This window comes from Entelurus aequoreus, linkage group LG12 (assembly GCF_033978785.1).
Source record: "Entelurus aequoreus isolate RoL-2023_Sb linkage group LG12, RoL_Eaeq_v1.1, whole genome shotgun sequence".
Classification (NCBI taxonomy): domain Eukaryota; kingdom Metazoa; phylum Chordata; class Actinopteri; order Syngnathiformes; family Syngnathidae; genus Entelurus; species Entelurus aequoreus.
In genome coordinates this window covers 18,266,255-18,280,961 of record NC_084742.1, presented here as the reverse complement: position 1 = coordinate 18,280,961, position 14,707 = coordinate 18,266,255, and the positions used below count along the sequence as shown (strand labels likewise).

General features: G+C 40.8%; 1 protein-coding gene across 19 annotated transcripts in view; it reads right to left on the bottom strand.

Annotated features, from left to right (window-relative positions):
- LOC133661622 (ELKS/Rab6-interacting/CAST family member 1-like) overlaps window positions 1–14,707 on the bottom strand; it is a 144,035-nt gene that overhangs the window by 74,459 nt on the left and 54,869 nt on the right. For 14 of the 19 annotated variants that reach the window (XR_009827969.1, XR_009827970.1, XR_009827971.1 and 11 more), the window contains 3 exons: window positions 13,487–13,627; window positions 7,991–8,184; window positions 302–313 (listed from right to left, as the gene is read on the bottom strand). Coding sequence is in view for 15 of the 19 variants with exons in the window: in XM_062064962.1 (XP_061920946.1) it covers window positions 302–313; window positions 7,991–8,184; window positions 13,487–13,627 (347 nt within the window). In the remaining 4 variants the exon portion in view is untranslated. The remainder of the gene's footprint in view (window positions 1–301; window positions 314–7,990; window positions 8,185–13,486; window positions 13,628–14,707) is intronic. The other 5 variants (XR_009827972.1, XM_062064966.1, XM_062064970.1 and 2 more) reach the window with 1 other exon arrangement.

Here is a 14,707-nt window from a genome sequence, read left to right as displayed (position 1 = left end):
ACAAGAGCGGAGCAAAAGTGGACAAAAAACAAAAGTTCATGTTTGGACGTTAAAAGTGGAAAATAAGAGAGAAACAAAAATCAATGTGACTTTAATGCTGGATACTACTAGCCGAAAAAAATTAAACCCTCTAGCAGCTCATTGGTTAGCACAAATGTTTAAAGAAACAAAAAACATCTTCAAAAAATGACACGATATGAAACTATGAAGTACTCGATGCAATAAAAATGGATTGAGACCAAGATGCACGCCAGGAGATTAAGGACAATAAATAAAGAGCAGACATGCCGTACTTACTAACCTGGAGGCAAGACTTGGAAGCGCCGTGAAGAAGATGTAAGAAAGCGAAGGAGAGGAAAAGGTGAGACAGAAAGATAGCACGAAGTTAGCCACCTTGATCACTCTTCAAAGATGAATTATGGGACATATATCAGTGACAGTGAGACAGTCACAGGCAGGAACATACATCACAAATAAATAATATAATAAAGGACAGGACGGACACTTAGGACGTTTAAGTATACTTTCAAGAGCTCTCCCTTCACTTCACCTTAAAACTTCTCTTGGATGACCAGAAGGACACCTGAGAAGCCTATAGAGTAAAAGTAACCATAACACCATCTGTCACAATGCATTTGTTCTTACAATGTCGACTTTTACACTTTTCAATCCCCATGAAAATTGAACATTGAGTATTTGAGTATTTGTAAATGCATACCTACTGTATCTACTATAGCAATAAATATAGTTTGGATAAGTCAGTGTACAGCTTGTATAGCAGTTCACTATCCACTCAAAGATATTGTAGTTTAAATAATAAGACAACTAAGCTGATACAACAATTCGTCTAAAAGAATAGCAGCAGGAATCATAACATACTTGTATTTTTTTTTGTAGAAAAATGTTAGAAAAGGTTTGATCAAATGAAATGAGTCAAACAGAGAACAAAGGTAGGAATGAAAAACACTAACCTATTTATTATTAACTGTCTGGAATAGATTTATGCTGTCTTTAAGTTGAAGTGGAGTTGTAATTGGGTTTTTTTGGCAACACCTAGTGGTCACAAAAATGAATTCAAATTAAGCTCACGATGCGGACACGTTTGTTAATGCATACTTTCTAATGTGATTCTGCCTTGGAGACTGTATGTATAAGTAATATGTAACTATAATTATTTGATACTTGTTTATTTGACAAATTTGCTGTTTTAGACTGCAGTATTGTTCTATTATTATTACGTATGTCTAGCTTGTGTACTATTGTTTGCTTAGCTGCTCCTAATAGCATATAGCCTACCATGTTTACCTGTTGTAAATTACTTGACTAAAATAGAAGAAAAGACCAACTTTGTGTGCTTATTGGAGGAAATGTAGCTCTGCAGCTTTGCACAAGTAAACACACTGAAGGACAGCGTGAATCAGACATTATATCACATATTTTAAAGTTAAAGTTAAGTTAAAGTACCACTGATAGTCACACACACACTAGGTGTGGTGAAATTACTCTCTGCATTTGACCCATCCCCTTGTTCCACCCCCTGGGAGGTGAGGGGAGCAGTGAGCAGCAGCGGTGGCCGTGTTTGGGAATAATTTTTGGGTTATTTAACCACTAATTCCAACCCTTGATGCTGAATGCCAAGCAGGGAGGTAATGGGTCTCATTTTTATAGTATTTGGTATGACTCAGCCGGGTTAACTACATGCAAACACATATCTTTCATACTTGTTTTTTGCTGGTAACAGACCAACAATAGCCGATATCTATATCGGACCAGAACACAAGTGATTAAATGCGTTTTGCCTCTAGTCAAGGAATTGTGGTTGTAGCGTCATGATCTGATCGTAAGTGCACCTTCAAGATGATCAAGTGTTTTACTGAGGAAGCTGAAGGTGATGCAGTGGACAAGTATGTCTCCTCCACACCAGAACCCAGCAGTGCACCTGTGGAGCATCCTCAAACGGAAGACAAGAAGGTGTCTAAAATCCAGAAACTCCACCAGTGACATCATCATGGAGGAGTGAAAGATGATTCCAGTAAGAAAAATGTGAATCTCTGCTCAATTCCAAGGCTAAGAGGATTACAGCAGTGAGATAACAATAGTAGTCACATACCATTGAGGTGTACTCACTTGTGTTGACTCATATTTGGTGGCTAGTCAATCTATACCACTATATGAGCTGTACACTAACTACTCTAAAGTATATTCATGTCCAAGGTATATAGACTACTGTACTCATCTACACGCTCATGTAAATAGTAAATGGTAAACGGTCTGTATTTAAATGGTAAATGGGTTATACTTGTATAGCGCTTTTCTACCTTCAAGGTACTCAAAGCGCTTTGACAGTATTTCCACATTCACCCATTCACACACACATTCACACACTGATGGCGGGATCTGCAAGGCGCTAACCAGCACCCATCAGGAGCAAGGGTGAAGTGTCTTGCCCAAGGACACAACGGACGTGACTAGGATGGTAGAAGGTGGGGATTGAACCCCAGCAACCCTCCGATTGCTGGCACGGCCACTCTACCAACTTCGCCACGCCGTCCCGTATAGTGCTTTGCTATGCCTGAAATTATACCCAAAGCGCTTTACATTATACGTCATATTCACCCATTCGCACACACACATTTACTGCATGGCGGAAGTTGCCATGCAAGGCGCTAACCGCCAGTCATCAAGTGCAAGGGTGAAGTGACTTGCCCAAGGACACAATGACCGTGACTAGGATGGCGGATGTTGGAAACGAACCTGGAACCCTAAAGTTGCTGGCAGGGCCGCTCTACCGTCTGCGCCAAGCCGCCCCCAATGTCTTCTGTGCTTTCCCTCACCACCTCTTTCCTCTGCATTCTCCTGCGTCGCTGCCCCGCTTTGTTTTCCGCTCTGCTGTCCAAAATCTTTTATTTTGGCCATCAGGGCAGATTTTTCAGCTCCATTTCCCCCCAGTGTGAAGTCACTCCGTCCGCTCCAATTACCATCCTTGTTACTCGAAATAAATAGGCCAGCAGCTCTTTAGAACAGCTGGATTTACAGCAGGCAGGACCATGTCTTGCCTTATTGAACCCGCATGGCAGCTTTTCATCAGTAAGGGAAGTGTGACAATATGAAAGTCAGGAGTTCACCAGAAAAATGGATTTGTCCTAATCTTCCAATCCAGTCTTTTCCTAATACATCCGCCATGATTGTTTTATGTGTTATCTAGAAAACTCCTACAAAAAACTGCTAAATTGATTTATCTGAAAATGCAAGGCGGAATGGAGCACGAGCCAAGGAAAAGCCTGTAAATTATTGGTGTGGATCCAGGACTTCGGCTAAGTGTTAGTGGAAAACGACAACATTCGCTCACATGCATGAATTCTGTGCAGAATTTGGCCTGTTCCACTTTGGCGGAGGTCTGAGCGTTCATTCCAGGGTGCGACGCCACGCTTCAGAGCAAATAAATCATTAAAACACGCACACTAATTGGAAGTCGGCGGCTGCTTGAAATATAAATAGCCTCATATTTTTGTCGGCCAGGCGTTTGAAAATAATGTCCTGGGATCGTTAACAGCCATTACTTTTACTGTCCGAGTGTGAAGAAAAACCTCAAACGGACACGTCAAGAAGGGATGTCTGAGCTTTGGATAAATACGTCCACTGATCTTTTTCATGTGGACCTTTCTACAAGGTTTTTTCAGAACACAAAGTAACAAACAAGGAAATTAGTACATCAGCTAAGAAATGGACACAAACAACACAGTAGTTTGGAGGCATTCCTGTTAAGTGTGAAGTAGAACAATTAGGGCTGGAACAATACATGTACTTCTCTGTGCGGGACATTTGGCATGGTAAAGAAGTGTACCGAGCTCTCAAATGGTGAGGGACAGGAAGTTAAACTGCCTTGGGGGGGCAACTATTGTTAGACATGACAACCGCTAGCCAAAGTGCCAAGGAGAAACCAGAGCTAGAAAAACTTTTCCTGTAATTAAAGTCTCCTTTTTCCTTTGTGAACACTGAAGGCCCAAACATTCTCGTGGCTCTCTGCAGACTCCTTTATGCGTATGACCGCGCAAACTCTGTTCCTCGCACTGTATCACACATAACACTGTTCGGCATATATGTTTTACATGAACTCGCATTAATTGTGACATTGGTCAACATCATACAGTTAAAATCAGGCCAGTTTATAAATGTAATATTTTCCACTTCTCACCCCTGAGAGGGAATAGTGAGTTCTTTGTTCGTCTCTGGCCGCAGATACCACCGTCCTTTTATTTTACTGTTCTTCGAAGCCAGCAAGCAGAGCAGCTCTACTTCCTCGTCGTCAGCGCAGGACGCCATGACAGAAAAATGTAAACAATGTGCAAGGATTGCGGGAAATGTAGTTTCAGAACTACAAGGCAGCAGCGCACACGCCTATGGAAGCTCTGATGACTGCAGACATTTAACGCGGAAGCCTTAGTTTATTTGTGAACATCTTTAGCCTCACCAATGAAACTCGCAAGCTGGTCAAACTAGTGCTGGCTGAAAAATCCAAAGATGCAGGGGGCCATTTTGATATTTTGGAAAAAAGGTTGTATATGTCTAAAGTAGGGGCAGCACGATGGAACAGGGGTTAGTGCGTCTGCCTCACAATACAAAGGTCCTGGGTTCGATCCTGCACTCGGGATCTTTTTATGTGGCGTTTGCATGTTCTCCCCATGACTGCGTGGGTTCCCTCCGGGTACTCCGGCTTCCTCCCACCTCCAAAGACATGCACCTAGGGATAGGTTGATTGGCAACACTAAATTGGCCCTGGTGTGTGAATGTGAGTGTGAATGTTGTCTGTCTATCTGTGTTGGCCCTGTGATGAGGTGGCGACTTGTCCAGGGTGTACCCCGCCTTCTGCCCGATTGTAGCTGAGATAGGCTCCAGCGCCCCCCGCAACCCGAAGGGAATAAGTGGTAGAAAATGGATGGATGTCTAAAGTAGTGGTGTCAAGTGTTAATTTTTTTTAAAACAGATTAATCACACTTTTGAATTTGAACGTGCCAAGATAGTCTCACACCAGGCATGATTAATCACAGGCTATTACTTGCTTGCTCAATTTAAACTGACTTAAAAAAAATGTGGACACAAATGCAATTTTTTTGCCAAAATATCATTCAGGTAACCTGACTCTCGCCAGACCCTTGTAGTTCGCTGAGCTTCACACAAGGAACTGGGCTCGAAGGCAATGCAAACTCTTTCCAGATAGCAAAAAATAATTAACCAATCAGGATCGCCGGGCAGGATCTCATTGATGTGACGTAGCGTCGAAGGGACTGTTTGATTCAAACAACAATTGCGGCACGGAGCGAGGAGTCGTGTGCGGACATTGATTCTGCTATTGCAACTGTTTTGCGACATCGATCAAATATGAATTCTTTAAAAGATGAACAGAGAACGGTTGGAAGGCATTTATTGGTGGCTAGGATGTTTTGGCTCTTCTTCCGACCGGGTTTTGATTTCCCAGCATCCCTCTCATCAGCGTCACGGGTTGATTTGGATGTGAGTGGTTGAAGTAGCACGTCATTCAAGATGACGGACAAGTGGTTTATCCAATCACATACAATGATTTTTTTACAAGGCCCCACCTTCTGAAATACATCTCCTATTGAGAACTCACAGATCAATGTGTGGAGCTCAGAGAACTACAAGGATCTGGCGAGAGTCATGTTATCATTCAGGAACATTTAAAACAAATATTTTAGGCTACTTGAATATACTACATTTGTTTGCTCAAAACATGGTAACAGTTTTATTTAATGTCCACTGTTCAGTCATGGTTTAAATAATACAACAGTCAAAGTCTCCTCACTCATCTTTGCACTGACGTATTACTGACCTGATCACTGATGTATAACAACCCTTCCACGTTTAAGGTAAAGGAGCAAGTACAGTAAAAATAAATTGTGTGATTAATATACTGTATGTATATACATAATTAATTAATGCGATCATTTTTTGTGATTAATCACATAAGTTAAGTCGTTTTTGACAGTCCTACTTTAAAGATGGTAAATGGGTCGTACTTGTATAGCGCTTTTCTACCTTTTTAAGGAACTCAAAGCGCTTTGACACTATTTTCCACATTCACCCATTCCCACACACACATTCACACACTGATGGAAAAAAACAGTGTCGTATTTATTTATTAGTATCAACATTTCTTCATTACATTTTGCCTCTTAGGTGTAGTACCCCCATTTTTGCTTTGTTTTTGTTATATTTTTATTCCTACAAAAAAATGCCCCTGGGCCAAAATTTGGCCTTGTACTTGCGATTAATTGCAATTAATTATGACTTTACTACGAACAAAATAAGGTAAATCACGAATAGATATTGTTATTGTTTGAAACCGTAATTATTTTATATATATTTTTGTATCATTATTTTTTTACTAAAAAGGGTCATCTGATGTTTTTCTAAATTGAAAACACTTCCTTGTGGTCTACATAACATGTAATGGTGGTTCTTTGGTCAAAATGTTCCATGGATAATGTTTTACAGACCATCTTCAAGCTGCTTTCTGCCTTTCTTCCCGTCAGCCATTTGTAGTTTTTTGCGCTTCCATATGAAGCATACTTACAGACACAAGTTAGAACTATACGCTACTTTTTGTTAGAAATGTAAACAGTGGAGGATGCATGTGCATGTACGAGCCAGTCTGCCCCACTACAAGAGGGTAGAGAAAAAGAAGGAACTTATAGACCAAAACGTCAGACTACATGGTGGACTTGCGCAAAGCTCATCGGGTAAAAGTTGACCATATATGGAGATAATTCATGACGTCACCAATGGGAAAAACGTCAAAAATGGGGAAAATTGCACGGAAGGCAAGATTGTTTTATAAATATCTTTGCCATGCCTCCATGGTTTGATTTCAAAGATTTGGGACTTAAGCTGATTCCAAAATACACAAAAACAGGTACCAAAAGGTAAGAAAAATTGGCTTAGCATGACCGGTCCCCTTTGAGAATTTTATTTATACGCTGCTATCAGTTTGCAGTTTAATTTTAAAATTCAATAAAGCTGTTTACAAATAAGATAAGCAATTATATGATTTTCATTTTGTTCTCTTCCTGTCCCCACAATTTTGACCTTAAAAATGAGGTACACACCGCACTGTAATTATGGCGTACTGTTCCACCCCTAAGTTCAGCAGTGAGTAAAATGCGTTAAGTTGTGCAAGTGAAGTGTGAGAGCAGCGCTGCTAAAAATGAAAGAGTTGCATTGCAGGCGTTCAAAAAGTGTCAGGCTGTACAGCAAAGACTCGTTTTAGGAGCATGTCAGGCTGCCGCATGCACGCAACTTGTGCTGATGGCTCACATGTGGCGCAGTAACTTTCTCCCTTTCGAGAACACTCACAATATTTTTAACTGCGATGCTGCAACACATTAGTGAACACAGCTGTGTCCCATGTGGAAAAAGTGCCTTTCTACTTCACTTGATGTTGTTTTAATGAGTGATGCATGGGAGGGAACCTTTTCCACATGGGCGTGGATGCTCTCATGTCCACACTGAAGTTGTTTTGTACGTGCAACAATATGATGGATTGACAGGAGCCTTCAGCCACTCACGTGCCAAGGTAGTCCCACACCAGGCCCCCCATTGGCTGCTGAGAGGCAGACAGGGGAGGGGCCTGCTTTCGCGACGGCTGAGAATGCCACAGATGAGAAGCAGAGGGCTTTCTGATGTGTGTGTGCGTGTGTGTGTGTTGTAAATGCACAACATGTCGACACACACAATTAAGTAAGGTGTGATGCACAACATGAAGAGACAGGTATAATAAGGCCCAAATGAATAAGGGAGACAAGAGAAGAAGCATTAACGAATGAATTGTCACATTAAAGAAGATTATTTTAGACTCCAGCAGAAAGTGAAGGAGAATGTAAAAGATGAAATTCTGATTTAAAGCAGAAACGACATTTGATTTAGCTGAGGGGCTGACTTTCTGAATTGTATTGATTCCCCCACCCGCTCTCACCTCTCCAGCTCATGGATCTTTTTCTCCTTGTCGTTCTTCTCGTTCTCCATCTCCCTGAGGATGTCGAGGAGGCGCTCCACCTCGGACTGAGCCTTCCCAGCATCTTCTTTGTGACGGCTCACTTCCTGCTCCAGGCGAGAGATTCGTTCCGAGAGTTCAGTGCTGGTCGCAGACTCCACGGCCGCACTCTGAGCCTGTGAGGCAAATGAATGAGCGTAAATTGTTGAGGCTTGGAAACAATGAGTTGTGTGAAAGCTTAACCAAGCAGAAAATACAATTCAATTAAGATTCTTCACAACAAAAGATCATATGTAGATACATTATCTGATGTGCAAAGATATCATAATGCTAAAATAATTTGGAAGTTACAAAGAATGTCAGATTTATAAGCTGACCATAAACCACAGTCAAAGAGACAAAAAAAAAGTGCTAAATTAAATAAAACAAAGAAAAAAAAAAGGTAGAAGCAGCGGTTATAACAGCTGTGAGTGTTTCCCAGAAGCAAATGTTGCTCTTGGGATGTGTATAATTTATATATATGTGCGCGCGCGCATGTGCGTGTGTGTGTGTGTGTGTGTGTGAGACAGTCTTGACTGCACAAATTATGAACCCTATTAGTTTTGGAAGTGCGCAAGCGTTTCTACAGATCTTTATGTGGAGAGTCAATGTTTGGGTGTGTGACGGCATAATGTTCAGATCTGCCTGCGAAAAGACGGGAAAGACAAATAAAAAAAGACGAAAAAACAACAAGGACCGCGGTCCCACGCGCAAAGTGTCAATCAAAGCGTGCACAGAGGCGCTAGTTTGGAGTCTGTTTTGCATCTTTGCTAATACAAAGAGACCAACAATTAAGAAGAGGAGAGGAGAGAAACAGCAGATATGTCGTATAGCAGAAAATAACACTTCCAAAAATATTAACATATGTATTGAAACATCAAAAGACATTTATAAATAGATTTCATTTTATGCATTTAAATGTAAATGTATAATCTTTTTGGAACGAGTGTTCTTTCTTTTATTTAATAACATACAACCACAGACTTGCCAACCGTGAATAATCTTTTTGAGTGCCCTAGCAAATGTCCCTGGTTCACATTTGACACCACAGCTTCTGTAGCTTTGTTTGACTTCACAGAGAAACTACAACTCTCCTCGACTATTTAACTTGTTATCTTTCTTTGTCGCAAGCAAATATATGGCCATTAAAGAGAGAAGGGGAGTGTTATTGGAGCTGGAACTACTCAATGTGTAACATCAGTCACTTTAATTCCAACTGTTGATCTGAAATCAGAGGAAAATATGTTTGCGAAGGTGGGCGGTTCAACTTGTATACACTAGAGCAGTGGTCCCCAACCACCGGGCCACGGCCCGGTACCGGTCCGTGGATCGATTGGTATCGAGCCGCACAAAAAATAAAAAAAAACAAAAAAAACATTTTTTTTGAATTTTTTATTTTTTTTAATTAAATCAACATAAAAAACACAAAATACACTTACAATTAGTGCACCAACCCAAAAAACCTCCCTCCCCCATTTATACTCATTCCCACTCATTCGCACAAAAGGGTTGTTTCTTTCTGTTATTAATATTTCTGGTTCCTACATTATATATCAATATATATCAATACAGTCTGCAGGGATACAGTCCGTAAGCACACATGATTGTATTTTTTCATGACAAAAAAAAATAATTTAAAAATAAAATAAAATAAATTAAAAAAATACCATAAACCTCCCGAACAATTTTCAAGCGTTGACCGGTCCGCAGTTACAAAAAGGTTGGGGACCACTGCACTAGAGGAGTATGACAATATCTCAATATGGTGAACTATTGCGATATTTAACCTTAGTATACAATTATCAATGTACTCTGTGTTGGTCCACTGCCTCCCTGCAGAGCGCGCCATTAGCGCGCTAAAAATAGTTTATAAACTGTGATTCTATATTGCAGAAACGGTACTGAAAGTTAGAGATGTGTGCAACAACATCGCACACATAACAAAATAACGTGAATGGGCAGTAAATGAGTGTCTCCATTGTAACAGCCAGTAGTACACGCAAAATACGGCGGTCTGTACTCATTATCAATTGTACACGCAGTCTTAGTAGATCACACACAACATTCCCACTAACAGTACAGACAGTTTGATAGCTAACAACTCTTTTTAATGTACTTGTTAACTTCATATTAATATCTGTTTACTTTCTTTTGTAAGGCGCTTCCATCTACACTTCTTAAAGTTTACTAAGCACTTATTTATTCTCATGTTTCAAGTTAGCTTAGCAGCTAGCTTAGTGATCAACATGCCTGCTCCCGTCTTGTTCCCGTCCGTCCTCTTGACAATGGAACTTAAGATACTAAGAAATGTAGTTTATTTGCCACAATGAAGGTAAGTATTACTAATTTAGGGAACCAGCTCCACACGGTTAGCTGCAGCCTGCCTCTGTCAGTTAACAGTAGGGATGTATAACGTTAAGATTTCATCGGTATGGATACCAATATCGATATCGGTATTTATCGTAATAAATGATAATGATAAATGGGTTATACTTGTATAGCGCTTTTCTACCTTCAAGGTACTCAAAGCGCTTTGACAGTATTCCCACATTCACCCATTCACACACATTCACACACTGATGGCGGGAGCTGCCATGCAAGGCGCTAACCAGCAGCCATCAGGAGCAAGGGTGAAGTGTCTTGCCCAAGGACACAACGGACGTGACTAGGAAGGTAGAAGGTGGGGATTGAACCCCAGTAACCAGCAACCCTCCGATTGCTGGCACGGCCACTCTACCAACTTCGCCACGCCACCCCTACTATATGTAATTGGTGTAAAAAAAAAGAAAAAAAGATGTGAAAAATGTCTCTCTTTTTTTTTAGAACAAGATTACAAAGTACATTACCAACATCGTGTAACATCTACCCGTTATCAATTGTACACGCATCTCACAGCATCTCATGGGGCGGGGGGCGTGGCTTGGTTGGTAGAGCAGCCGTGTCAGCAACTAGTCACTGCTGTTGTGTCTTTTGGCAAGACACTTTACCCACCTGCTCTCAGTGCCACCCACGCTGGTTTAAATGTAGCTTAAAGATGTAGATAATGGGCTTCACTATGTAAAGCACTTTGCGTCTCCAGAGAACAAAACAATTCACTTCACAGCAAGAAAATATTTTATCAACAACCTGCTTTTTAAGTCTTAAACAAGCCAACTATGTGTGCAGTGCAAGGAGAAATGCAGTTATGTCATCATCTTGTAAAGACCACACAAATCCATCACTGTGTTTCTATTCCTTACAGTTACACTCAGCTGAAAATAATATTTATTTAAGGCATTCATGTGCAGAGCACAGATTTTTTACATGCTATATCATATGAAATATAGAAAATAAACCACTACAATCAATTTGCATGTTAGGTGGGTGTGCATGTTGTAACTAGAGATGCCCGATAATGGCTTTTTTTCCGATATCCGATATTGTCCAACTCTTAGTTACCGATTCCGATATCAACCGATACCGATATATACAGTCGTGGAATTAACACATTATTATGCTTAGGTTGATTGGCAACTCTAAATTGGCCCTAGTGTGTGAATGTGAGTGTGAATGTTGTCTGTCTATCTGTGTTGGCCCTGCGATGAGGTAGTGACTTGTCCAGGGTGTACCCCGCCTTCCGCCCGATTGTAGCTGAGATCCAGCGCCCCCCGTGCCCCCGAAGAGAATAAGCGGTAGAAAATGGATGGATGGATATGCTTAATTTTGTTGTGATGACCCGCTGGATGCATTAAACAATGTAACAAGGTTTTCCAAAATAAATCAACTCAAGTTATGAAAAAAAATGGCAACATGGCACTGCCATATTTATTATTGAAGTCACAAAGTGCATTATTTTTTTTAACATGCCTCAAAACAGCAGCTTCGAATTTGGGACATGCTCTCCCTGAGAGAGCATGAGGAGGTTGAGGTGGGTGTGATTGAGGTGTGTGAGGGGGGGGGGTGTAGCGGGGGGTGTATATTGTAGCGTCCCAGAAGAGTTAGTGCCGCAAGGGGGTTCTGGGTATTTGTTCTGTTGTGTTTATGTTGTGTTACGGTGCGGAGCGGATGTTCTCCCGAAATGTGTTTGTCATTCTTGTTTGGTGTGGGTTCACAGTGTGGCGCATATTTGTAACAGTGTTAAAGTTGTTTATACGTCCACCCTCAGTGTGACCTGTATGGCTGTTGACCAAGTATGATTTGCATTCGCTTGTGTGTGTGAAAAGCCGTAGATATTATGTGATTTGGCTGGCACGCAAAGGCAGTGCCTTTAAGGTTTATTGGCGCTCTGTACTTCTCCCTACATCCGTGTACCACTCCGTACAGCGGCGTTTTAAAAAGTCATAAATGTTACTTTTTGAAACCGATGCCGATAATTTCTGATATTACATTTATTTAAGCATTTATCGGCCGATAATATCGGCAGTCCGATATTATCGGACATCTCTAGTTGTAACTATAGGAATTATTTGTGTTTATGTTGCACACGGACGTATTTGAGTGACGGACTGGATTGATTGATTGATTGAGACTTTTATTAGTAGGTTGCACAGTGAAGTACATATTCCGTACAATTGACCACTAAATGGTAACACCCGAATAAGTTTTTCAACTTGTTTAAGTCGGGGTCCATATTGAGTGTTGACAGCTATTGATGTATGTGTCTGTGTATTATGTACCATACAAACAAAAAGACTCTGTAAGGAAGGGTAATGCTGGATAGTTCAGTTTGTAGAGTCAAGAGACAGAACAAACCGCAACACATTTTTGTGTTTAATGCCACGCAAACGCTGTGCGATGAAGTGATGGCAACCAGAGACCTGTCAGCAGGTGCTACATTGCTTCAAAGCAACTTTATGGATTATTATATTACTTTAAATGTTTTACTTTTTGGAGTGGATTAATATTGTCGTGAGTAAAGCGTGTTTACTTCAAACTGACACTAACTCTTATTAGCAGCGTAGCTTTGAGGGACTTTTAAAGAGGAAATATTGTTGCGTTACACACTTTCGTGTGGCGTTGCTTCCTTATTTGTGATTATTCCAAGCTGATCCTCTATGCGTAGCAGCGGCAGCTGAAGTGAATGTGACAGCGTTTCATAATTACGACGGTCAACTGGAATTTGAAAAAAAAGATAGCCGGATCATTTGTCCAGAATTTTAACAGTCCTCTCAGAAATTACCGGAACTCGATTAACAGTACATCCCTTGTTAACGGATAAAAATTTAATGAAGTATCAGCCAAAAGGGATTGTTTTTTTTTATTGTGATCGGCATTGAAAGACAACTGGCATTGGCCGATCAAGTACTTTTTCCACAAAAATCCATCGATACTGTTGGATGGCCAATCGATCGGCGCATCCTTAATTTGATTATTCTGAGTTCTGAGCCAGAATTTTGGACTCATAAAAGTGAAGGATCAATGCTGTAAAGTGCATACTTTGATGCGGTTCCAACCACTGACCTTTTTCAACTGGTTTTCCAGTTTGACACACTCTTCCTTTTTTTTCTCCAGACCAATCTCCAGACTCTTCAGACGGTTGTCCTTCTTCAGAGCCGAAGAGGCCAGGGAGGATGCCTTCTCTTTTAGGTCCAAAACACACGCCTGCGAGGGAAATGGCCAAAGAATAAAGTCAAACTGATTATTTTGAGCACAATTGGACTACAACTATCATTCAAAAATGCAAAGTTGGTGAAAATCCAAATCAACTTCTCTTTTTATCCTTGGAGGTATTCCTTAAAACACAAGAGCATGACTCATCATCACAATGCTCTTTGAAACTTTTTCCCATGACCTGCGTCTCTTTTTTTCCCACAAAATTTTTCCAAGCGTGAAGTCCATCTCCCTTTTCCTCTTTGCAAGTAGCCAACGAGGACAGAACAGGAGGGTTATAATTTTACACTTGACTGAGCGTACTCTCATTATATTTAGGTTTGTGTTTAGCTGCATGGTGGAGGTGGAGGAGGAATGCTTATTTTCTCTGCAGGTTCTTCCGTGTCTATCTGGAGGCTTACAAGAGGACATTAACAGCGTTTATGAGCCCACAAAAGGCACTAAAAGTAGCCAGAGGAGGCGTAAAGTAAAAGGCATTTTCACAACAATGCAGTTAATGTGCGCGTTTTAGCTGTGGGTGGAGCAGCACTATTGTGAATATTTACATCATGACTTTGTCCTTTGCTGACTCTATTTTTGCTTGGTGTGCTACATGTTTTTTTTTCTTCACAAACAAGTCTGGAAAAGACAGGTTGTCTTCTATTCCGTGTCTACAGTCTTATATACTGGATCAGCAGGTGGTACCAAATGACTTTGCCTCATGCGAGTCAGAGCTTTTCATCCAGCCACTCACACACATACAGTATGTATATGAGACAGGTTTTTTTCCCCTCAGAATGAAGTTTAAAGGAGACGATTTGTCTTATATCTGGGAGACTTATTTCAATATTTAGACATATTAACCAACAGGTGGCGCCAAAACGAAACAAGGCAGAGCTCCTCTTACGACCAATCACACATACATATATGACACCAGATTTTTTCTGCCGAAGAAAGTCTGAAAAATATAGATTTGTCTTATATTTGGGAGAGTTACTTCAATATTTAGACATGCAAACCAACAGGTGGTACCAAAACGAGGCAAATCTTTTCTTCCGGTCACTCGCACGCATCCGGAAACTATTCACTGTG